Source organism: Enhydra lutris, unplaced genomic scaffold (genome assembly GCF_002288905.1).
Source record: "Enhydra lutris kenyoni isolate GAN:26980312 unplaced genomic scaffold, ASM228890v2 scaffoldscaffold53, whole genome shotgun sequence".
In the NCBI taxonomy this organism is placed as follows: Eukaryota; Metazoa; Chordata; class Mammalia; order Carnivora; family Mustelidae; genus Enhydra; species Enhydra lutris.
Genome location: NW_019154137.1, coordinates 2,550,927 through 2,575,294, shown reverse-complemented (window position 1 = coordinate 2,575,294; position 24,368 = coordinate 2,550,927). Strand labels below are relative to the sequence as shown.

General features: G+C 48.0%; 1 protein-coding gene across 1 annotated transcript in view; it reads left to right on the top strand.

The window, feature by feature from the left end:
• The window catches only part of LOC111157220 (KIAA1210 ortholog), a 67,333-nt gene that overhangs the window by 6,551 nt on the left and 36,414 nt on the right, over nt 1-24,368 (top strand). The window contains exons 3-4 of the mRNA XM_022518512.1: nt 15,051-15,121; nt 21,318-21,486. Of these exons, the coding sequence (XP_022374220.1) occupies nt 15,051-15,121; nt 21,318-21,486 (240 nt within the window). The remainder of the gene's footprint in view (nt 1-15,050; nt 15,122-21,317; nt 21,487-24,368) is intronic.

Here is a 24,368-nt window from a genome sequence, read left to right as displayed (position 1 = left end):
AGCTCTCACTAAGTGACTACAGGTGTGCCTCCTTGGGCCTTGCTGTTCTCATCTGTGAAATGGGAATAAGAAACGCGATCGTCACGATAATGCTACTTCCCTCGCCCTCAATTGCTGGGAGGACCAAATGGCTCTGGAGGTGGTTTGAAGAGGACAGAGCCCCTATAAGTGCGAGATTTATGCTTTGAGTTTACACGCAAGAATGCTTTCACTGAGAGTCGGCACAGAAGTTCTTGGGAGAACTTGGGAACTTCTTGGGAGAATTGTCATGCATTCGAAACAAGGGTGCCTGAATGGGGAAGGTGCACTGGAGAGCAGCGGGGAAACCAGGAGCTCCTCACAATGTCACACTCCCAGGCTGCTAAAGAAGGAGCAGGGCATCCGGCCCTAGGGGAGTGGGTGGGCCTTGAAGCAGCTCACAGCAGTCCATTCAAGCCATGCCCTCTGAGGGCATGACCAGCACAGTGTCTAGGCTGAGCGCCACACACTCTGAAAATCCTGGGCACCATAGAGTGGAAATCACCTGACACTTTGGAGCCAGACATGGGTTTGAATCCTCACAGTATTACTTGCTAGCTGTATGGCTGTGGGTGAATGAAGGCCATAGCCTGCCTGAGCCTCAGTTGTCTTCTCCGTAAAATGGGTATAAGGATTCCTACCTCCCAGGGTTGTCACAAGGATTGAATCAGGTAACTGATGGGGCCCATAGGTGGCCCTCAGTAAACATGAGTTCCTTTGCCGTCTGATGAGCAAATGTTAGCCACTTAATCAGTCATCATCCCCTTTCTGTTCCTCTGGGATGGAAAAGAAAGTGAAAGTGTTGGCTGAGGGCCCTGGAAAACTGTTTAGGTCTTTCTTGAGAGGAGGAAGGGCAGAAGAGCAGTCTGGACCTTTTTGGGACAGGTGAGGGCAAAGGAAGAAAGTACGGGGCTCTGAGTGAGTCACAAATACAGTGTTAAGGAGGAGACTGAGCAGCCTTGCCTGAACTTGGGAGGGCTCTGAAAGAAGTCACCATGCTCTGTGTGCCCAGAGAGGGGCTTTCTGGGGACAGGGGGTTTCCCAGCATTGGGAATTTAAACTTCAGCCATATCCACGGCCGGCCGATCCAGTAGCGGCTCATGAGCAAAGGGCACATGTTAGACCCAGCAAACTTTGTGCTCCCGCAGCCACCGGGCCCCAGCCTTCAACGCCACGGCCATTTACAAAGCCCGCCACCAGGGGCCACCGGAGAGAGTATAGTTAACTGCAGGAAGTCTCATCTCATACTTTTTGGGAGAGAGTCGGAGAACAGGGGACACAGGTCATCAATGCCATGGGATGAGAATGATGATGAGAATAGCTAACAGGTCCTGAGGGCTGACTGTGTGTGACGCCCCATGCCGAGAGCTCTCTATGAGTTAGTTACCAAATCGCCTGTGAGAACGGGACCCTTCTCTTTCCTGAGCACTGTTCTGATCTCTTAGTGCACAGCAGGTGCCCAACAAACAGTTCTAGAATGAATGAGTCCTCACAGGTGGTGTAGGACGAAGGCACTACCCTTAGCCCCACTTCACGGATAAGGAAGTTTAGGTTTTGAACAGCTCACTGACTTGCCCTAGATCACAAGCAGCTAATCAACAAGAGGCAGGATTCAAAGCTAGATTTGTGTAGCTCCACAGCCTAACCCTTTCGCAACTACATTATCCTTCCTCTTCAGAAGGTCAAGGTGCCAGATTTCTCTTTCTGCAAGAAAGGAAGGTCTGCATGGACACTACTGAATCACAGAATCAAGAACGTTGCAGAAAAACACGATATTGTGACCACCATACCTTCAAACTACCTACTCCCTCCACTTCCCAAATTCTGTCCCAAGACAGATTCATTTCATGGCTAAGGAAACGGAGGCATGGAGAAATTACACAATTTGTCCCAGGTCACACAGCTTGTGAAGATCATTATTAGTTTGCATTTCTGTCCTTTAAAAGGCTCAGAGCCTGATAGGGAGAGGAAGAGTTTCACTTATTGGGGCCAAGGCTAAACGGGAAAAAAAAAATCAACAAAGGATGCCATACTATTAAAGCAACTTACTTGACTTTTCTTTTGAAAGTAGAAACATAAACCATTTCACTCATCTGATTTGAACATTTGAAGCTGTATTCCTTGTTACAAACACGACAAGATTATAACAATATAATTCATTTATCCACTAAAGCATAGAAGGGAGATGTTCAAAATGAGGAATGGAAACAAGAGGGGAGAAAAAGAAGAGATACAGGGCATGGGAACGTCTAGATATGGATTAGGAAAGAGCAACAAACCAGCAGGCACTGTGTCTCACAAGATTGCTACTGAAGATGGCTCAAGTCATGTTGCATTTTTCCATCAATAGGGTCATTATCTCTTATTTTCTGTCCTGCGGACCTCAATGGCCAAGGACCAGCCTATCCCATAAGCTATGGGTCATGTTAGTTCTCTACCCTGCATCAGCTCTCGCTGCTTCAGATCTCCCTTTTCCCTAAGCTCAAGCGTTCTGGACGAATGGAGAGAAAAGTAAGTCAAAGGGGGAATCTCCTCTGATGTCTGTGGGGGTTGGGGAAAGGAAAGGGCCCTGGGAGCCGGGGTGCATCTGCCTACCCACAGGTTAAGCAGAGCCCAGAAGAGGAGGTAGAAGAGTCTGCTCCCCCTGAGTTTGCATAAAGCACACGGACAGAGCTTTCTATGTGAGTTCCCTATTCATGTGTGCTACTTACAGTGTGTCTCCAGAAGCCCTCTAAGGGAGAGAAGTTGGGGGAGATCCCCACGAAGCCTCCATCCCCTGTTTTTGAAGAAGATAGTTTTACTTTGTCATGTGAGGAGTGTTTCCACTGTGCCCGTGGCTTCAGAAGCCCAAGTGTCAAAGACCTAAGACTTTATTTCATGCAGAGATGGCCTATGTTCTCTCTTTCAGACTTGGAGAAAGCAGAAGGGTCTCTGGGATGAGGTAGTTAGCTCCCCCATAGGGATGGGTTTCTGACTTGAGAAGATTTCAAAAATATATTTTTTGAAAGGGCAGAAAGAATGAGTGGAGAAGTTTAAGTCAAATCTCCTGCAACCCTGGCAATTATTTTGTTGTTTTTTGAAACTGAAGTATAATTAACATACAATGTTATATTAGTTTCAAGTATACAATATAGTGATTCAACAATTCTGTATGTTACACAAGGATCATCATGATAGGTGTGCTCTGAATTCCCTCTATTTCCCTACCCACCTTCCCTCTGTCAACCAAGCTTGTTCTCTGTATTTAAGAGCCTGATTTTTTGGTCTCGTTTTATTCTTTGTTTATTCGTTTGCTTTGTTCCTTAAATTCCACATATGAGTGAAATCATATGGTATTTGTCTTTCTCTGACTTATTTCACTTGGCATTATACCCTCTAGGTCCATCCGTGTTCTTGCAAATGGCAAGATTTCATTCTTTTACAGCTGAGTATTATTTCCATATATATATATGTGTGTGTGTAGATATAGATATAGATATAGATATCACATTTTCTTTATTCATTCATTTATTGATGGACACTTGGGGTACTTCTGTGTCTTGGCTATTGTAAATAATGCTGCAATAAACATAGGGGTGCATGTAGCTTTTCAATTGGTGCTTTCATTTTATTTGGGTAAATACCCAGTAGTGTAATTACTAGATTATATGGTAATTCTATTTTGAATTTTTTTTTAAGGAAACTGTTTTCCACAGCCTCTGCTTTTTTAAATGGAAAAAAAAATAGCTTAGGGGGTAGTTGGGTGGCTCAGTCAGTTAAGCATTTGCCTTCAACTCAGGTCATGATCTCAGGGTCCTGGGATCAAGCCCCACGTTGGGCTCCCTGCTCAGTGGGGAGTCTGCTTCTCCCTCTCCCTCTATGCACTCTCTCTCTCTCTTGCTTGCTCTCTCTCAAATAAATAAATAATCTTTAAGTAAAAGACAAAGAAAAGGAAAAAATTGTTTTCTAAAAATCGTTTCTAAACAATCAAAAAGTAGGAGAGTTTTCTGAAAATATTGACAGGATTCTGAAGGGTCTGTTCTGAAGGCTGGTCCCCTCTTGGCCAACTCAAGCTGGTCTTAGATGGGCCTCTCTGGCCTCTCCAGGGATGTACTGGGCATTTTCATCAATTATCTGAATGAAACATAAAATCCTAGAATGCCCAGGCTAAAAGGAATCCTGGACTCCTAGGTCTAATTGAATCCTTTAGTTCTCAGGTGAGAAAACAGGCCCAGAGAAAGCATCCAACGTGCCTAGGCCTCAGGGCTCATTAACAGCAGAGCTGAGACATCAACTCTCCAAAAATTGCTGCGGGCCTCATTGGAGGGTCAAGTTTTAGAGATGTTTATTAGAAGAACGAAATACCTTCCGTTGTGGTCACAGTCCACTCTAGATATCATTCAAGTTGCTTTTTCTTCACCATCCGGTCCTGCCATCGATGTCTTATGGCTTCCCACTTTGGCTTTTCTGTCCCAGTCATGCCCAGTATCCCATGTGATTCACAGCAGTGTTTCCCTCAAGGGGGTTGCCTGGACCCTCTACCACAGGATTGCCTGGGAGCTTAGAAAGCAAGCAGGTCTCTGGGCCCACCGCCCCCGCTGCCAATGAGGAGTGAGAGTCCCCAGGGCTGAGGAGGGTCCAAGCATCCATGTTTGACAGACAGGATGTTGAGTCAAGCCCATTTCTCACACCCAAATCCCTACCTGTTGTAGTTCTTTCAAAAAACCTACTGTTCAGTGAGCACTTCCTTTGTCCCGGGCACGGCGCTCTTTTGCACACACTATCTCCTTTATTCCTTAGATGCTGGCCGGGTCTTTCTCTGTCACTCTCAAGTGGGCAGCAGAGTGGCGTCCATGGTGGGGAGAGGCCAGGTGTCTCCTGCCCCCACTGTAGTGCTCCTCCAAGGTGCTCCCCTCAGTGGGCCTTCTTCTCCTAGGCCATTTTGACCCAAAATTCTTCAATTTTAAGGAAACTTGGGAGATAGCTGCTCTCCAGTTTCTCACTGCCACTCTCCTTTCCCCTGAGGTGGTGACTGTACTGGGAAGAGCTTTGCACACCTCACTGACTTCTTCCAAGTGGCAACCCTGTTCCTTTCCCTGCCAGGGAACCACATAGTGGGGGGGTGGGGAGGGAACGAACGGGCGTGAGAATGTCTTGAGAAAACTGTGCGTTGGGCTCCTCTCTGCTTCTGTGGCCAGTAGTGAACACAGGAGAAGGGAACCGGGAAACTTTGTTCTGCCCTTGGCCATCTGGGCCTTTCTCCCCTCCTCAACTAGCAGCCTTCTGGCCTGGCCTGGCTCCAGGCCCTCCTTCAGGAAATCCCCACCTTCTCTGCCCTCCTGGTGTCTGGAATAGCGCCAGGCTCTGGGCCACTGTATTTTCCAGTCAGTTGCCGTCTTGGTGTCCCCTGTCCCAGCACCTCTTCCCGTGGCCCATTGGTATTGGTCTGGGAGCTTCTGGCTTCTTTTGTTGGTGCTGGACCAAAGAGGTGGGACAGTCAGGTGTGAGAGCAGACTTGACCCTGGGGCAAAAGGGATGTAAGGGAAGCAGGGGCCACCATGCCTCATTGTCCCGAGCATATCTTCCTGGCCAGGGTTCTCAGGCTCTTTCCGGTGGCCCAGGGTCTGTGGCTGTCATCTGACCTCCCTGCCCCCACCCCTACCTCCAACTCACCTATGCTGACTTTCAAGTAAGTGCCTCAGCGCTCAAGCTGACAACAAATTATTCTGCCCAGCAGAAGGCCCGTCTTAAGGTGGGTCTCATCTCTCAGGCCTTTCATGATTCCTCTAGCCTTGTGCTACTTTAAAGGGAGCCACCCACAAAATCACCTTCTAGAACTTTCTGCGGCTACACACTTTCCATTCCCGGATTCTTTCACCTGCTCTTTCCCTTCCCCCTCACCTTCCCTTGTTCTTTGACTTCGAGATCTTAGCTCTCTGGCTTAGTTTTGCTGTTCCCCTCCCCCCTTGGCAATGCACATTCGGGCTTCCTGTTCCCAGGCTCTTGGGGCCTACAGACCTCTCTTCTATGTAGTCAGTACTCTAGAGTTTAGCCTTCGGGTCCTTGTCATAAAAACGTCATAAGAGAGCACGTGATAATTTAGTCTCACCTCCTCACGTTACAAGTGTGGGAACTGAGGCCACAAAGGTAATCTGTTGGAAGGGCAGAATCAGGACCTAGGCCTTCTGATTCCTACTCAGAGACAGTTCTCAAATCTTTCACGTGTGCTTGTTTCTCGTCAGCGGGGAGTGGGTAATTTTATGTAGATCCCATGGGCCCTGGAGTCAGATGACTTCGTCTTGCCTATGGACTTGCCCGTGACCCTGGGCAGTTACTTAGCCTTTCAGGATCCTCCCCACAGAATGGGGAGGATCAGGAATCAATAGTACCCACCTCATAGGATCGAATGAGCTGATGTGTGCCCACATTAACTGTCCCTTAGGTGCTAACTTCTGTATTTCGTCACTGCAACTCCGAACCCATAGTAGGTCTGCAAAAAGACTTTGGGGTAGCAAAGAGAGGGGCCTTGGGAAAGACAGTTCTGACTTTGTGACCTGGTTCAGAGGGAGTGATTCCAATGGTGGGGATTCAAGGCCATGTGGAAAGAGCAGGCAATGCCATGGCTAGGGGAAAAGGAGAGATTTGGGGATCAGGGAACCTTTGGGTAACCCTTCCTGTGACTCTAAGTGCACAGCTGCCTCTGCCTGGCTGTAGGGCTGTCTGTGGGGTTAAGGGCTAAGGAAATCTGGGGTCTCGGGCTCTCAGATATCACCTTGATCAAGAATGGCCAGGGCTCTCAGCTTCTTGGGTGCATCTTTATTTCAGGGGGCACGTAAACTTTGGGGACAACAACCTCCTCCTCCAGGCTCCACTCCCTCCCCGTTAAGGCACAGTGTGTCCAGAGACCTCTGTTCCCTGCCCTTCAGAACTGGAGGCCAGGGCTAGTTACCATAACCATGAGGCAAAGCTGAGATTGCGTCCCCTGGCCCCCACCCGGTGGGCTTAAAGGGCCTTAAGATGAAACCAAAAAGCTACAAGTTGCCTTTGTCAAAGGTATGGATGGTGCAGCTTGGCATGGGGGCGCATATTCCTGGGGCCTGGTTTTCTCCCTCCTTTAGCTTCCCTACCTCCTCCCCAACCCCTTGCAAAAAAATGACTACCTGTGTCTCATCTTCTAGGGGCCTTTTGAATTCAAAAGTCAGGAAGTCTCTGGGCTATAGCCCACAGGCTCCAACCAGCCCTGGAGAGCTCACTCCCCGCACCAGGGCCACCACCTCCTTTCTTCTTTTGCCTTCCTTCCCCCACTTGGAGAGTTTTCACCCCCCCCTCCCAAACTGATGGATTATGGACCGCTAGGAGCTATAATAATACCAACTGCAGCAAACACCTCATAAAATAAAAGCCACAGACACACTCTGCTTGGTATGGGCTTGAGTGCTGACGGAGAGGTCGGGTGCAGAGCCCTTGGTGCCCAACACACACTTGAGCTGTGAAATCCATCCTTGGGGCCCCTTGACTCAATCCTGGCTCTCCCCTGAGTCCCCCAGGGCCCCCACGCTTCCTGCTCCCCTGGTTGGTACCCTACTCCAGCCTGGCAGCCCAGGGGCCCATGCAACAGACATGTCCCCTTCAGTACGTGTGAGAGCTCATTGCAATATGTGTGGCTAGTGAGCCACTGGGGGCAGGATTCTTTGTTGTTAAACTGGCCCACGAATCTTGATCCAGATGTTAGGGGCTGAGGGTGACCCAGCTAGTTGTCCTAGTTTTGGGTCCTGTCATAGGCCAGCATGGGAGATTCTTTGGGGGCAGGGGTGGGGGGGTGCATTTAATGTTTATCAGATTTTGCCAAGTTTGGAGGAAGGAGAGGGTGGTGGTCGAACTTCAGGCTCCCTGGAATCTTCCAGAACTGGGTTTGAGTCCTAGTTCTATTATTCCTTGTGCGACCTTGCACAGCTGACCTCATGTGAGTGAGACTCAGTTTCCCCATCTGGGAAACAGGAATGGACATAACAGTGCCCAGCTCACAGGGCTATTGTGAGGCTTTGGTAAAGAATGCATGTAAAACCAGTTTTCACAGTGCTTACCTGGCACAGAGTAGGGCTCCGCAATTTCATTAACACAAGGCTAACTGTGTAATATCATTTGCCCCTGACTGCAAGAACAGAGACTTTAATCGTAGGATATGTGGGCTGACGAGACATAATGAGACTCCCCATCAGCTAGGCTCTGGGGCCACTGGACAGATGGCAGAAAGCAGCTTTCCGGCCAAGCTCTTTACATTTGCAACCCTTGGAGGATGGAAGGTGTTAGGGGTGGCCTGAGTTGGGTCTTTCTGAGCTTCTACTGGTTTATTGGGGGGGGCGGTGGGGTGCAATGGGGAGGGAGGAAAAGCAGACATGGAGGCAAGGTAAAGAGCTTTTAAATGGAAGCCTGGGAGGAGGACAAGGCACGAAGAAGGAAGAAGAAGAGGAGGAGGAGGAGAAGTTGCAATCCAGGGCAGCTGCTGTAGCTGCCCCACTAAGATAAGGGGGGGGGAATCTTTCCTCTGATGATCAGGGTGCTAAGAGATATTCCTGAAATAGACTTCCCTATCTATGGTAGGGATGTAGAGGGTGGCAGGCTTGCATTTTTCTCTGGCCTCCTCGAGTGGGAGAAAGGCCCGGGTGACAATTTTTCTAGAGCAGGTGTCCTCGGCAGGAGTCCCCTAGAGCATGCTTAGACATCTGTTTGACAGTTGTGGCGGTCATACGCCTGTAGGCGAGGGTGTGGAGTGTAGAGAAGTGACTGTCTATCGCTCGTCTGTCTTCCTCCTGACACCTTTGGGCACTCAGAGGCATGGCTTTGTGGAAGTCACTGAAGATGTCACTGAAGGTGGCCTAAGGCTCCCCGCCTTTAAAGCCATGCGGCACTTCCTGCTTCCAGCAGCTCTCCAGCCAAGGGCTCTCTGGGCCAGACTAAGTGGCCATCAGGATTGTTTCCCTCCACCCAGGATATAGGCAAGCAGAAGTTCTAGAGCTAACTGGGCTGGAGGAAGGGAGCAGAAAATCCCGAGGGCTGCTTACCACGTTCTGTGTTTCATCTTCTGTGGCTCTAAACCTACCCTACTTCTGCCTCCTTCCTCAACTAGAGCTGACTTGTATTCATTTTCTATTGCTGTGTAACAAGTCATCTGCATTTCCGGGTCTCGCACAACATGGACGTACCCCCTCCTGGTGTCCGGGAGTCAGGTGTCCCGGCACTGTGTACATCAGGGCTTCAGCTGTGGCCGAGGACTCATCTGAAGTCAGAGCTTTTCTTCCAAATGGGCTGGTGCACAGCAGAATTTAGGCTTTGGAGATGGTAGGACTGAGGTCCTCCGAGGCTTGTTCTCAGTGACTGGGGGCCACCTGCTAGGCCCTGCCACGTGGTCCTCACACCCCATGACATAGCGGTTTGTTCCTTCCAACCCAACAGGAGAGTGTGTCCCATGGCTTCGAATCTCTCTGACTTCTCTATCTGACCTCTGGACATGCTTTTTAAAAAGAGCTTACCTGATTAGGCTAGGCCCACCCAGACAGGGCACGCCCACTTGGAATTCTGCCCACCACAGACTCTACTTCTGAAAAGGTTTCAGCCTACTCGATTATTTTCTACAAAGTGAGGCCAGCTGCTTTCCATTAGCATTCCCCACACTGGGAAGGCAGCAAACTGTCAAGCAAAATCTGCTGAAACCTTGAAGTTGAACTAGGCTGTAATTAAAAAATTTCAACGACCTTGGAAGACAGGCATTAGTCCCTTGTGGTTTCTCTCCTTTTTCCCCCCTAGAGCCCTTGTTTAGCCCTCAAGTCAGACAGTCTGAGAAGCAAAAGAGAACTGTGAGGCCTAAGCCTCCAGGGTTGGCCAAGGGCAGGTAAGCATTTAAACGGTGACCGATAATGAAACTTTATATCCCTGCTGGGTCAGGCTTCCTGACAACCGTTATTACATGACTTTACGCTCCCTGGAAGTGGTTCTGAAGGCCTCTCATTTACTGGATAAAAATGTCCTTTATTTCATCTTTCCCTATTCAACTTGCCAGCTTTTTTTGTGGATTTCGTGCTGAGGGGATTTTTACCCACAATGTGTTTTGTATTGTCCCATTGTGTTTAAAAAAGGGGACTGCTTTCCCTACCAATTTCCTGTTTGTCGGGGCAGCACCCCCTACTCCCTGCTCTTGTGTTCACCCATCCAGAAAAACACGCAGTGCGTGCCTCCCGTGCACCTGGCCTCGTTCTAGGTGTTGGTGACATCTGGAGAGGCAAGACATGGTCCTTGTCTTCAAGGAGACATCAGGTGGGATAGAAGCATGCACAAAGGGCCACAAGCATGGGGCGCGGGTAGTGACCTGTGAGCTGGGTCTGGAGGAAAGGGTAGGATTTTAAGGATGTGGGGATGAAAGAGTTGACGTTCTAGGCCAAGTGGACAGAGCACCAAACTTGACAGCATATGGTGCATCTGGGGAATGATGGGTAATTCTGGATGTGAGGGTATGAGTGGGGGGTGGACTTCTAGTACAACAGAAGGGGGGCAGGGGACACCAGATTGCCGAGGACTTCAAGAGTCAAGGACTTGGCTCCCATCCTGCCGGAAGCAGGAAGTTGATGAACTAGTTGAAACCAGGGAGGCTCACGGTCAAGCTGGTATCTGAGACCAAACATTGTGACTTTTTTGAGATACCAATGAAATGATAGCAGTTTTTGCTAAGTATCATACACAAAAGTACAGAGCAGAGGAGGTGGCCCAAAGGCCACTCTTAAAGAGGCTTGGTATAATGAAGGAACCAATACACCTTAGATTTAGATTAGCTGTCCTGAGACACATGAAACAAATACAATAATGGGCGCCTCGGTGCCTCAGTTGGTTAAGCGACTGCCTTCGGCTCAGGTCATGATCCTGGAATCCCAGGATTGATCCCACATCGGGCTCCCAGCTCCATGGGGAGCTTCTCCCTCTGACCTTCTCCCCTCTCATGCTCTCTCTCACTCTCTCTCAAATAAATAAATAAAATAAAATAAAAAAAGAAATGCAATGATGCCTCTGTGAGGGAGGGTACTTGGGAAGCAAAGCTCTGGTTAATAAGGTCAGCCTGAAGGCGAGCAAAAAGGACTTTTGCCCGTGGTGGAGGGCTGTTAAGTAGGAGGAGGCAGGGTATCTGTTCCTGAAGCTTCCTCTGTGAGGTTCTAGGCTTAGCCTAGCTGAACAGGGCTCCACACCCAGGGTTCTTGTGGCTGGGACACGTAGGAGTGGATTCTCTACACTGAGGACAGGAGGGGCCTGAGCGTGCTTGGTTCTGCATAGATGAACAACCTAGAAGCAGGCCCCACCTCACTAAGAGAGAAGGAAGGCCCTGCAAAGCTGGGAAAACAAGGGGATCCCTCCCCCCAGATAAATGCTCCTATAGCACACCTCTACTTCTAAGAAATTTCTGACCACAAAGATGGCTCCTGTGTTACTTCCCCTTCTTTTACTGAATTGAGGCATTCGTGCACCAAACATTTATTGAGTGCCTGCTGTGTGCTGGGTACCGTTCTAGGGGCTGGGAGATCCAGTGATGGGCAAAATACACAAGGTCCCTGACCTTATGGAATTTACCTTCTACTAGAGAAGACAGACAAGAAACAAGTGAATTACTATAGAATATGATTTTAAGTACCACTGAGGGCTGTAAAGGTGTTAATAAAGAACCATGTGATGGAGAGAAACCGTAGGCTCCAGCCAGGATAGTCATGGAGGTCTTCTCTGGGAGGGAACATCTGAGCTGACTTGAAAGCTACAAAGGAGCCTGCCATGGAACTAGTCAGGGAAAGAGCCCTCTGGGCAAAGGGAGCAGCAAGTGCGAAGGTCCTGAGATCAAAAGGGGCTGGGTATGTTGGATGAGAAGGCCAGTGAGGCTGCAGTGAGGGAGGAAGGAGGGGTGTGGCAGGATTGGCGGTCAGGGGGGCACGAGCATGGGGCCAGATCACATAAAGTCCGGGGGTGGGGGTGGGTAAGGAGCTGAGACTTTGAGAGTGCTGGCAAGCCACTGGGGGGTTTCGAGCAGGGGGCTGGTAGGACTAACATGGCCACCATGTGGAAAGTAAGGAGGCGCAAATGGAAGCGGGGAGATCGATAGGTCATTACTATGATGCAGCAACCAGATAATGGTGGCTCAGACGGGGCCAGAGATGGCTGGATTCCAGAAATACGTAGTCCTCCCAAGGAGGAGGACTCCCAAGGTTTGCTGTTGGATTAGATGTGGCGTAAGATGGAAAAGAGAGGAATCAGGAGCTCCCAAATTTCAGTCTGAGCATTTGGTTAGTGGCATTTTTCAGAGCTGGGGAAAACCGGGGTAGGGGGAAAAGTGAGTATGAGGGGAAGCAAGAGTTCCACGCAGATGTTGGCTTGGCAGTTGGTTATAAGGCTATGTAGTACAGAGGTGTATAGATGGTACTTCAAATCTGAACGAGATCATTTAGGATGTGGTAGCCACTAGTCACCTGGGACCGTCGAGCACTTGAAATTGAACAGCTCAAATTGAGATGAGCCGTATGTGTGAGATGCTAACTGGATTTCAAAGACTTAGCATCGAAAATAAAAAAGAACGTAAAATATCCCCTTGCTATTAGTTTTATGATGATTACCTGTCAAGTCACTACTATCTTGGTTCTATTGAGTTAAATAAAATATGATCATGTTTGGGCTCTGCTGAGGTCAAAGTACCCCCCCCCACACACACACCGTTTTCATTTGCTTTTTAAATGCGACTAACTAGGAATTCTGCAATGGCACATGTGGCTTGCAGTGGTGGCTCACGTTCAGGTTTCTACCAAGGAAGAGGTCACAGATAAAGAGGGCCAAGGACAGAGGCTTTAAGGGCTACAACATTTCAGATCCAGGGAGAGGAGAAAGATAAAGCAAAGGAGTTTGAGAAGAATCAGCCAATGAGGTTGGAGGAAAATCAGGGAGTATGATGGTCAAAAAGGCAAAGTGATAAAATTATACAAAAAAGAGGGAGTGTCACATGTTGCTGGGAAGTCTGGGAACCCGCTGTGGCATTCAGTAAGAACCCTTTTGGTAGGGTCCTTTGGAAGGAGTTTGGGTTGGAAGCCTGAATTCACTCTCTGAGCCCAGGAGACTAAGAAGTGAAGACATAAGGATAGTAAGTATAGATGACACAACTTTTAAGTTTTCCTTAAAAGAGACAGGGAGAAATGGGGTGGTAATGGGAAGAGAATTGCAAATCAAGGGGAGGCATGTGTGTTTCGCTGTGGTGGTTTGTTGGTTGGTTGCGTGGTTGAGACAGGGAGACAGTTCAGCTGATGGTGGTGGTGTCTACAGGGCCCTTGGGATTCACTTTAGAGGGTGAGGCAAGGGTGCCAGGAAGGATGGGAGACGGTCTACCCTTGAGGGTTAGTCAAATCGAGAAATTCTATTAAGTGCTCTAAGGGATTCGGATACTGCCAAGATGTCCTCTTTCTTTGTTCTCCCTCTTGGCTTCTATACTTTTCTCTTTGGTTGTTGCTTCGCTGTCTTCTTTCGCTGTCTTCTGCCCCCACCAGTGTTGGGTTAAGGACAATAACCAGGCCACGGCCTGGTAATTTGGAAAGCATGCTCCTTTACTATGGACTTCTCCAAAGCTCAGAAAGAGTTTATTTCCCCAGTGTCTAAAAAGCCTTCTTTAGTTTTGGGCGGGGGGGATGCTGGTATGTTTTTAAACTGGCCCAGGAACTCACCCATGATGTGAATTGCCGCTGGCCCAAGGAATTCTCCAGTCCTCCCTTGGAATTTCTGAGGCAATTCTGAATTTCTTCATCCCTTTGCTCCTCCCAAATCTCCAGGTGGAATGTGTGTGTGCGCGTGTGTGTGTGTGTGTGTGTGTGAGAGAGAGAGAGAGAGAATTTGTGAGCGTTGTATGGGCTTGGGATTAAGTCATCTGCAGGCAGAACTGTGATATTGGTTCATAGAGTTTGAGTGACTTGAACATAGTATCAATACTTTTCAGCCAAGGCCGGCCGAGACACACCTGTCATCGAACGAGTTGGGTTTATTACTCACCACGGTAAGAAAGAACACACACCCTGGGAAATCACAGGATTTCAAAGTGAGAGGGTCTGTAGCCATCTTGACAGCAGGGCCCTGTCAGCCCTCACCGTGGTTTGGAAGCATTCGCTTTCCAAGACCTCAGTCACTCTTGCTGGTGACCTCTCAAGTTGGCTTAACCTCAGAGCCCACGGGCATCCCTCTCTACTTCCGGTGATGTATGGGTGGGGGGTGGGGGCGCATGTGGCTGGGGGCAGGACAGGACCCACCTGGAATCCATCCATGAGACAGCAATGGCAGTTTGACTATGTCTGGGGGCTGAGCAGATCAGGGGTGGGGAAGGGGCTCCAGAAACTACCTAACCCCCACTTGATGGTCCTTCAGCTAGTCAGATCAAGATCCTTGGGGGATTTCTTATGAGGCCGGACTCTGCCCGCCTCTCTACAGCTTCCCATGAATATAGCATCCTTTGTCTGGGCTAGGGTGCTGCTCAGATTCCCCCTCCCCAATCCACATAAACTCCCATAAAAAATTTCAATATTGATTTTTAATGATCTGGTTATCCACAGACAGGTTTCCCTAGACCTGTCAGCCACCCCAAGCTTTTGCTTAAAAGGTTAGATTGAAGGGAAAATTTACAGTTGATGCTCAATCGATTATCTGTACTGGTGGAGACGGGTGATTCTCCCATGACGTAGAATCATAGTCATGGGAGAATTAGCCTTTTGATGGTCACTTGGATGGCTTCCAATTTTTGGCTATTTAAAATGATGCAGTGATGAATTCTTGCATGTATATGTCTGTGTATTTGCCTGTTCTAGACATTTCATATACATGAAGTCATGATCTTTTTTTTAAAGAAGGGTAATTCTCTCTCATGGCAATTCTTTTTGTCTGGTTTTCCTTGAATGGTTTAAGAATCTAATGGAAGGATAAGGAGTGAGGTAAAATGAGTGTGTTATGCCCAGGATATCAAGTGATGATCTTTTGCTTTTTCACTCAATATTTTCCTTTAGTGATCCTACTATGGCTGAATCCCTTAGTGAGGTTTCTGGAAGTCTGGAAGTTCTGGAGGCCAACGATGAGGGTAAGTAGCCCAGTGGAATCTTGCCAACTAGAACTTGATTTGTTTACTGTGTTTAACCCCTAGGAAAAAAATGAAGTCACAAGCAAGCAAGTTCCTATCAAATTTCTAATAATATTAGACTCAGTCTGCATTTACTTTGCAATTTTTTTGGTCTCTTTTTTGGGGGATCCATCTCTGATGTCACAAGGTTTGTCTGAAGCCCTGTAATCTACTTTGGGGATGGTTACCAGTTTCTACTTACTAAGGCAGGAAAAGTATTTCTGTTTAATCAGCAAAAAAAAATTGGAGCAGAACCATGATCTGAGAGATTCAACTGAGGTTTTACTGTAGATATAATCCAGATTTAACCAACAAATTTGTGGTTTGAAGAATAAAGAGGGAATACAAACAAAAGATGTCACCGTAGGCCTCTGTTAAGTGGGACTCAATTTACAAAACTTCTTTTTGTAAAATTTACTCAGACGTGTGCCCATTCCCTAAATTGTGGGGCCACTTAGGACTGATATGTGACTGTGAGTGAATATCAGTTCAGTGAGGCAAAAGTCACTAGACAATGATAAACCTCATTGACATCCCTCATCCCCACCACTGCAAAGGAACCATCAGGCATAAAATAAGACTTTAATTTGAATTTAAAGACAGGACTAAACGCAACAGTTCGTGGGGTTGTTTTCAATTTTTTTTTAAAGATTTTATTTATTTATTTGACAGAGAGAGATGACAAGTAGGCAGAGAGGCAGGCAGAGAGAGAGGAGGAAGCAGGCTCCCTGCCAAGCAAAGAGCCCGATACGGAACTCGATCCCAGGACCCTGAGATCATGACATGAGCCGAAGGCAGAGGCTTAACCCACTGAGCCACCCAGCCGCCCTGTTTTCAATTTTTATTGAAGTAGAGCATGATGTGGAAGACTTGATTTGGAAGAACAAAATGGAACCTTCTTGTGGCTTCCTAGAGCCTAGATTTTACTGCTGATGTGGAGCTGATGTGGGGGGGTGGATGTTGAACCTGGGGCATGGATCCTTGAGGGCAGGGCCTGGGTCTTCGTTTCCGTGTCAACCATTGTTTAGTACTGGGTCTCAGAGAGAGAGGGACCTTAGATATCACAAATATTCAATCAATAAATGGATTTAAAAAAAAATGATGGGCCTCTTCACCAAGGCAGCCCCCTACCAAACCAACTGACCTATTGTTTTGGATATGAGCTAGACAGATGGCTACAAAAGAAGGTGGCAATGCAGTACGTCTTGATGAAGAGTGAAGGTAAGGCAATGCGTTTTCTCTGTTTGCAAGATTTTGTTGTTTAAAAGCCCAGATAGTTGGGTATGTTTTTAGAGCTAGTTGTTGCTGGCCAGAGGATATTATGGCTATTTGGAGGTTGATGGAGAGAAAGGCCAGTTAGAAATGTTTTCTTTCTAAGCAGCGATGCAAGAGAACAAAGTCACTGTCACACAATGCATTTTTAAAGCCTATCAAGTTAAATCCAGGTGGTCTGCCTGTGTGTACGGTGGATAAGCAAATATACGACCCAGCAATGATGATTTCTTCATTGGAGTTAACTGTGTTTTGTTGTGGCATGTGATACATTGTCCTCATTGGATGAGGATGTTGAGAGCTCCTGCCTGTTTGGGAATAAGTAGTCTTTGGACTTGGACAGGGAATTCAGTGGCTTTGTTATAGGAAAATTCCAGAAGCTGGCAGTGGGCACCTCACTGCCCACTACTGCGGTGCCTGGGGGCCGGGGGAAGAGGGCACAAGTTCCCCAGTGTGGAGGTGACCTACATAAACATTGCTGGATACAAATGTGGGCTGCGACCTCTATGTCTACCTGCTGCTTAAGTCTATCTAGCCTTTTGGACTACAGCAGCTTTTGAAAACCAGCCTGGGCGGGGCTCAGCTGCTGACGATTTAAAGACGCCCGTTTTGCAAAAGAGAGCTTGAAAGGCAATTCATACTCTCCAATATAGGGCAACTGTCTCAGAGTTCAGTGGGGTTTCAGGAAACATAACGTGTGGACCGTTCCTGGACTGGTAGCTACTTCTCAGGGCCCATCTCCACACATGGGGTCTGATGTGGATGGGGCTCCAGAGTCTCCCAAGCCAGAACCATCTCTGCCAACAAAGCTCTTACCCCCCACCCCGTCCCCCCAACCTGATTCAGTCCCAGTACTCAGAGCTATCCCACAGGGACGAATGGAAACATTGTTTTCCTTCTAATGCCCACGGTTGAAAGAGATACACAGTACTTAGGTATTTTGGATCCTCATGGGAAAATAGGTTGGTTTTGGTCAGCAAAAATAGAAAACTGAGGAGAGGGGGACGGAAATTGAAATACATGCATCATTAATGCTAGTCCCTGGTAGAGTTCTAAAGTCACTAGCCATTTTGCTGATTTAGGGACATAAAAAGGTGTTGGTGCCTAATTCTGTCTGCCCATACAATGATTATGCTTGGTACATTCAGTTTTAGAGACCGAATGTTTATTAGAGGTGTTTTTATTCAGTTATTAAATGTTTGTAGATTGCATCATAAGTGCAGCTACTAGCCGCTGATGCTCTCCTCTCTGCCTTTGCTGGTTTGTGAAAAGCAGGTTTGCCCTCCTCCCATCTAGTTGGGGATTTTGAAGCAAGAGGGGCAACAACCAATATGTTTCTAAACACTCTGAGCATAAAGTTGTTCCTCTTTTAGAAAACCGGAAGGAGACCACCCGTCAAGAATCAATAAATCTTATTGGTTCTGGGTGAAAACTGGCAGGGACTTTTACACCAGAGAAATAGGCAAATATTGCAGATAAGGGCATTTCCCCCAAGATATCCAGTTGATAAATCTTTTCCAGCAAAGACTCGATTGTAGCAATCTGTACAGTAGAGTAACTCTCAATCATTTCTGAGCCACCCCCAGCATCTTTCTAAATAATTTATCATTATAGAAATCAGTTGAATTTTTCCTGAAAAAAAAATTACAGAAGGAAACTTGAAAAAAATATGTTTCCTTCAGTGTCTTCGTGTTTTAATCTTTCTATCCGCAGGTAGAATTGCCAAATTGGTCCCCATCGTGACCCTATTTAGATACATCCTGGTAGATGAGAAATGGCCCAACCCATCCCAAACAGGAATTACTTAAGCAGAGATTATCAAGCACACAGTCCTCTGTCTTCTTGTATTGCCCCACCCCACACCAGCTTCTGCTTCTAATCATTATACTGTACAGATCACTATTGATTGATAGATATGGGGCTGCTTCTCCTTATCTATAGATAAATAGAACTGATAGACCAATTGTCCAGATATAATTGATTCTGGTCTTAATAAACAAGTAATTATTGGGGCACCTGGTCGACTCTGTGGATAGAGTATGCAACGTGTTGATCTCAGGGCTGTGAGTTCAAGCCCCATATTGGGCTTTGAGTTTATGTGAAAACAAACAAACAAACAAACAATTTTTTAAAGAAATGAGTAATTATTGATTCCCTCGTACTAACTCACAGTTACTTGCACTTGCACCATGCCAGATCCTATGCTAAGCTCTTTACCTACGCTTTTTCCAACTTATATGAACCCTGACAAGGGCCAGTGTTTAAATTATTGGATGCTTAAGGATGACTCTGCTTGGTGACCTCAATTTAAGGGAAGTGACAGATGTCCCTTGGGTGTATGCCTTTCATGGTGCTGGTTGCTGAAGGGGATGTGAAGAAGGGCCTGCCTACAGCCTTGATGTGAGGGACAGTAGCTAAGACACGGAACTGTATCTTATTCCTTCCTCATTGATACCCAAAGCATAGTAAGTGCTTGGTCTTAAATATTTGTTGGATGGAAGGATTGGTGGATGGATTGGTGGGTAGATAAATGGATGGATGGTTGGATTGGTGGATGGATGGATAGATAGATGGATGGATAGATGGATTGGTGGGTGGATGGATGGATGGATGGGATGGTGAATGGATGGATGGATGGAAGGATGGATGGATAGATTGGTGGATGGATGGATGGATGGATGGATTGGTGTGTGGATGGATGGATGGATGGGATGGTGAATGGATGGATGGATGGAAGGATGGATGATAGATTGGTGGATGGATGGATGGATGGATTGGTGTGTGGATGGATGGATGGATGGGATGGTGAATGGATGGATGGAGTAGTGAATGAATGGCTGGCTGGATGGATGGATGGATGGATGCATGGATAGATGGATGGATTGGTGGATGGATGGGTGGATGGATGGATGGATAGATGGACTGGTGGATGGATGGATGGATAGATGATGGATTGGTGGGTGGATGGATGGATGGATAGATGGATTGGTGGGTGGATGGATGGATGAATAGATGGAAGGATTGGTGGGTGGATATATGGATGGATGTATGGATGGATTCATGGACTGGTGGATGGATGGATGGATGGATGGATGGATAGATGGATGGATAGATGGATGTGATTGGTGGACATTGGACTGAAGGTAGGCCTTGAAGTGTAGAAACCTTTCTCATAGGCCATAGGATTCCAAGCTAGAAGGAACCCTAGTTCAGCATTACCCAAAGTGTGTTTTGCCAGATATTTTGCTGACATGATTTTGGGAGACAACATGGATGCCCAGTATCTTAGAGCATTACTGTTCACACAGGCATATTGAAGTTCCAGAAAAGTCTTATTGGAAAGCAGAGACCTAAACTTTGCTTAATCCAGCATTTTTCAGAATGACTGGCCTGCAGATCCCTTTCTCATTCAATAGACCAATGATAGCCCTCTGAACACACTTTGGGAGATGTTGATTTGTGTGATCCCTTCATTGACCTGCTTCCTTCCAGGAGGTTGAATGACTTACCCAAAGTCACCGAGCTAATTGTTCGTAGAGCCAAGTCGAGGATTCCACACTGTTCTGACTCTTGGGTGGTACTCTCTGTTACACCACTAAGCCTTTGTAATGGCTGCCCCATTGGCAACTCCCTTGCCTGGGCCGTTGGCCTGCCAGTGCAGCATTGCTGTGTTGGCAAGAGGCCTTTAGAGACCAGACTGTTGGGAATTTGGACGAGACACCTACGCTGGTAAATTATTGCATGTGAAAGCAGTCAGAGCTGACTTCTTCCATCAGAAGAATGCAATACGCGCTCCCCTCTCCTCACCCCTCTTCTGCTGAGCCCCACTAAAGACACATGTGCCTGTTAGGAAACTAAGAAATGCCCTAACAGAGCCTTAGGAACATTTAAATTTTTTTTAGGATTTTTTATTTATTTGACAGAGAGAGAGAGATCACAAGTAGGCGGAGAGGCAGGCAGAGAGAGAAAGAGAGGAGGAAGCAGGCTCCCCACTGAGCAGAGAGCCCGATACGGGGCTCGATCCCAGGACCCTGGGATCATGACCCGAGCCGAAGGCAGAGGCTTTAACCCACTGAGCCACCCAGGTGCCCCCCTTAGGAACATTTAGAGCTCCCATGCCTCACTTCGGCCCTGGTGGTTTACGCAGATGGAGCAAACTTGCAATTATTTGCAGGTGCAGAGGGTGGTAGCTAACCCAGACAAAACAGCAATAATGAAAGAACACACACAGCGCACATGGCGCATGCATGCACGCACCCATGCAGACACACATGCACTCACACACGCACACAGTCACTCACGCATGCACGCACGCACTCTTTGCAAAACACTTTGGTATCTGATTCTGTCATGCCTTTTGCACAGGCAGCTTCTTTGCCCCATGGCCCTTTCTTCCCAATTCCAAGCCCTCTCCCTTGCTCCCAAATCCCCTCCCTGCCTGCACCGCCCAGACTGCCCTTACCCCGTAGATCTGCATCCTTTCAGCACACAAATCTGACCAGTCCCAGATCCCACCTGCAACTCCAGGGGTCCCGAGGGGCTTTCTTGCATGTAGAAGCTCATGTGAAATCAGGGGGATGACCTCTGCTTAGGTGGGCTCAGTCATTACTGTAGATGAGTGAATTTCTTGGGTCAGGAAATCTCCCCCAGAAACTCAGACACTTGGTCCTATGGAATTATAAAAAAGGGAGCAGGCCACACGCATGGTGTCACGGTGTTGTGGGCCCAGGGAAGGGGACGGGGCAGGGCGGGGTGGGGGGAACGAGAACCAAGTCTGCAGGCCAGCTGGGATCACGGTCCTTGTTCCTGTCCCAAAGGCCCCATTTCCTCCCCATCTTCCCTTCTACTGTCACACTCTGCCTCGCTTTTGTTCCTTAACTTCCAGTAAAGAAGAAATCCAAATTCAAAGCCTTCAAGAACTTTTTTGGCAAGAAGAAGAAGAAAGAGCCAGAAGGTGCCCGGGGAGGGAGGAGGCTAAAGCCAAGCTTGTCCAGCGGCAGTATTAACATCTCTTCTCTGAAGCCGGTTTGGGAAGGTCAGCGCGCCAAGACCAGGTAAGGGCCAGTGGGTGGCAGGCACTGCCCGGGGTGGCCGGGGCCTGGGGGCCTTTCTCCATGCTCACGCCAATGCTTATTGTTGGGGTATGCGGCTCAGTAGGTGGGCAGCTGCAGGACCTTGACCCCGAGAGCACTGGCTACAGACAGACCAAGGTGGCCCTCCTGTGTCAGAGCTGAAGGAACTTGACCCGCAAGGTGTCTCCCTAGCGAGGAGCTGGAGGCCTCCCTCCATTCATTACAATAAAGGCAGCCTGCCTCCTATAATAGGCAGCCAGGCCTGGTTTGCCTGCCCGGCCCTCAGACTATAGATCTGCAATTCCTTCTCCTAATGTGGGATTCAGATCTCAGATGCTGAAGCCAGTCTAGCCTGAAATCACTTGTGTTACTGTAAAAACAAACAAAGAAAGGATCAGGCAACATCCCAGGAGACAGGCGGATTGTGGGGGTGGGGGTGGGGAGAGGAAGATGCTCTAACTGGTCCCAGAATGGGGAAGACCGTTTCTCGGCCACCCCTGTCCCACTTTTCATCTGTGATGCCCCCATTTCCGTATCTGGCCATCCAGTACCCCCGGGTGTTCCTGGTTGCATCAGATTCCCCCTCTGTGCAGTTCCCCTTTGGCCTGTTCGCCTGGCCTGAACATTCCAGACTTATCTGTGCTGCCCACCGAGCTCACATGTGCTGCTGGAAATGGGACAGTCAGCAAACCTGACAGCGCCTTGGCCTCCTTCAGGAGGTCCTTCATAAGTGGGTTGGCTGTGAGGAATTTCAGATAGCTTTGCCGGTGGGGGGATGGTTTGGGACAGAGAGGCTTGTATCATACCTCACAAATCATGCCATGATATAGACCAGAGCAGGGAGGAGGGTAGAGGGGAGTTTGGGTCTACTCTGCGTTGTCTGTACGAATTGGCAAGGGCCATATCCACTAAAGTTTTGGGTTTCCCCCTTCCTACTTGTCCCTGTGCCTCCAAAGTGGCCAATTGGTTCTGATGCATTCTCCACACTAAGAAGGCAGGTGCACGCAGAGCTTGCAGGTTGTGGGGAGGACAGGAGGGAGTGGGGGGACAGGAAGAAGGAGAGGAGGGGGTGAATGGAAGCGTGTGAAATAATTTATACATGAGGAAGAGTGTTTTTCTAAGTGTCTGAAATAGGTCTTTTTTTGAGGGGGGAGAGGGCAAGGAGCATAAATTAATTAAGAGTATAATGTAGGAGTTCTGACATTCACCCCTGACCCCAGTCACTTGCTTCACATGTTAGGGGGAAAACCCTGGAGAATGTCACTCAGCAGTTGGGAAGAAAAATCAGCCTCTATCCGTGGAAGCTGACAAAACGTAAAGCCAGCCCTCCCCTCGCCTATACAATAGGACCAGTATCCATTTCTAAGTCTGTATTAAGCCCTATCTGATAAAGTAGAGAGATCTCATGCTGCCATTTTGATATTTTTAAAAAGATTTTATTTATTTATTTGAGAAAGAGAGAGAGTGAGAGACAGGATGAGAGGGGAGAAGGTCAAAGGGAGAAGCAGACTCCCCACGGAGCTGGGAGCCCAATGTGGGACTCCGTCCCTGGACTCCAGGATCATGACCTGAGCCGAAGGCAATCGCTTAACCAACTGAGCCACCCAGGTGCCCTTGATTTTTTTTTTTTTTGAATGGGTGCTGACATAATGCACTTTATTGCCTTTAATTAAGGCCAAGGTTTTGTTTGGAGTTTTGGATGCATTTTCTTCCTCTTGCCCCCCAGGAAGCCAATTGGTAGGTGTTAGATAGGTTCAGCGGGTGGGCGATTCCGTTTCTGACAAACATGGCCACAGCCAGAGCTACAGGAATCCTTGGTTCAGGGAGGGTCTAGCTCTACAGAGCCACTTCAGCAGCCGCACTCTGGCTGGAAATGACGGTTTCTAAGCCCACCCATGGCCCAAGATTTCCTTGCAGATTTTCTGCCCAAAGCAGGGGAGGCCAGGTAGTCACAGATGGTCCTAAGGCTGGGACATCTGTGGGACTACGATACTGGTCCCAGGCCTGATTTGAGCTGACAGGTCATAGAGCAACAGTGAATGACAGCATCTCTGTGTGCAAAATGAGGGAAAGTGTGTCTAGAGAGGGTCTGGGAACATTGCTCTCTCAATGCCGCATCAGTCTTGTGTCATCATTAAGCATTTAGTAAGAGTCCTGTGAATTTTCTGCAGGATTGCCATTTTGATAAGACAGAGCATGTTGCCCTCACCACCAGAGCCACCTGGGTAGCAGAGTTTTACAGGGAAAAAGTGGGTAATACAAAGGCATCTGCCTCCTCTCTTCTTGTGGACCTACAAGCCACCGTAGTATGGGTGCCATTTTAATCCCCATAACACCAGATTGTCCTCAGAGTGTGTTGTGATCAGATCTAGCCATGCGCACGTTCCACAGTCAGACGGGCTCACGATGATGGGGTGGGTACTGGTCCTACAGAGCCCGAGCTGCTACTTTGGGTACCATTTACAGATTGTTTTTTAGGGGGGCACCTGGGTGCCTCGGTCGGTTGAATGTTGGACTCTTGATTTCAGCTCAGGTCATGATCTCAGGGTCGTGAGATTGAGCCCTGGGACAGGCTCCACACTGGGCATGGAGCCTGCTTAAGATTCTCTCTCTCCCTCTGCCCCCTGCCCTGCCACTCATTCTTGCTCTCTCTCTCAAAAAAAAAAAAAAAAGAGATTATTTTTTAGGGGCTCCTGGCTGGCTCAGTAGAGCACACAACCCTTGATCCCAGGGTCATGAGTTCAAGCGCCATGTTGGGCATGGAGCCTTACTTAGGGGAGAAAAAAAAGATTATTTTCTAAAGCACTAACCTATATGTATTACAGTAAATGTTTCATAATGAAGGTAATACGTACCAAAAAAGT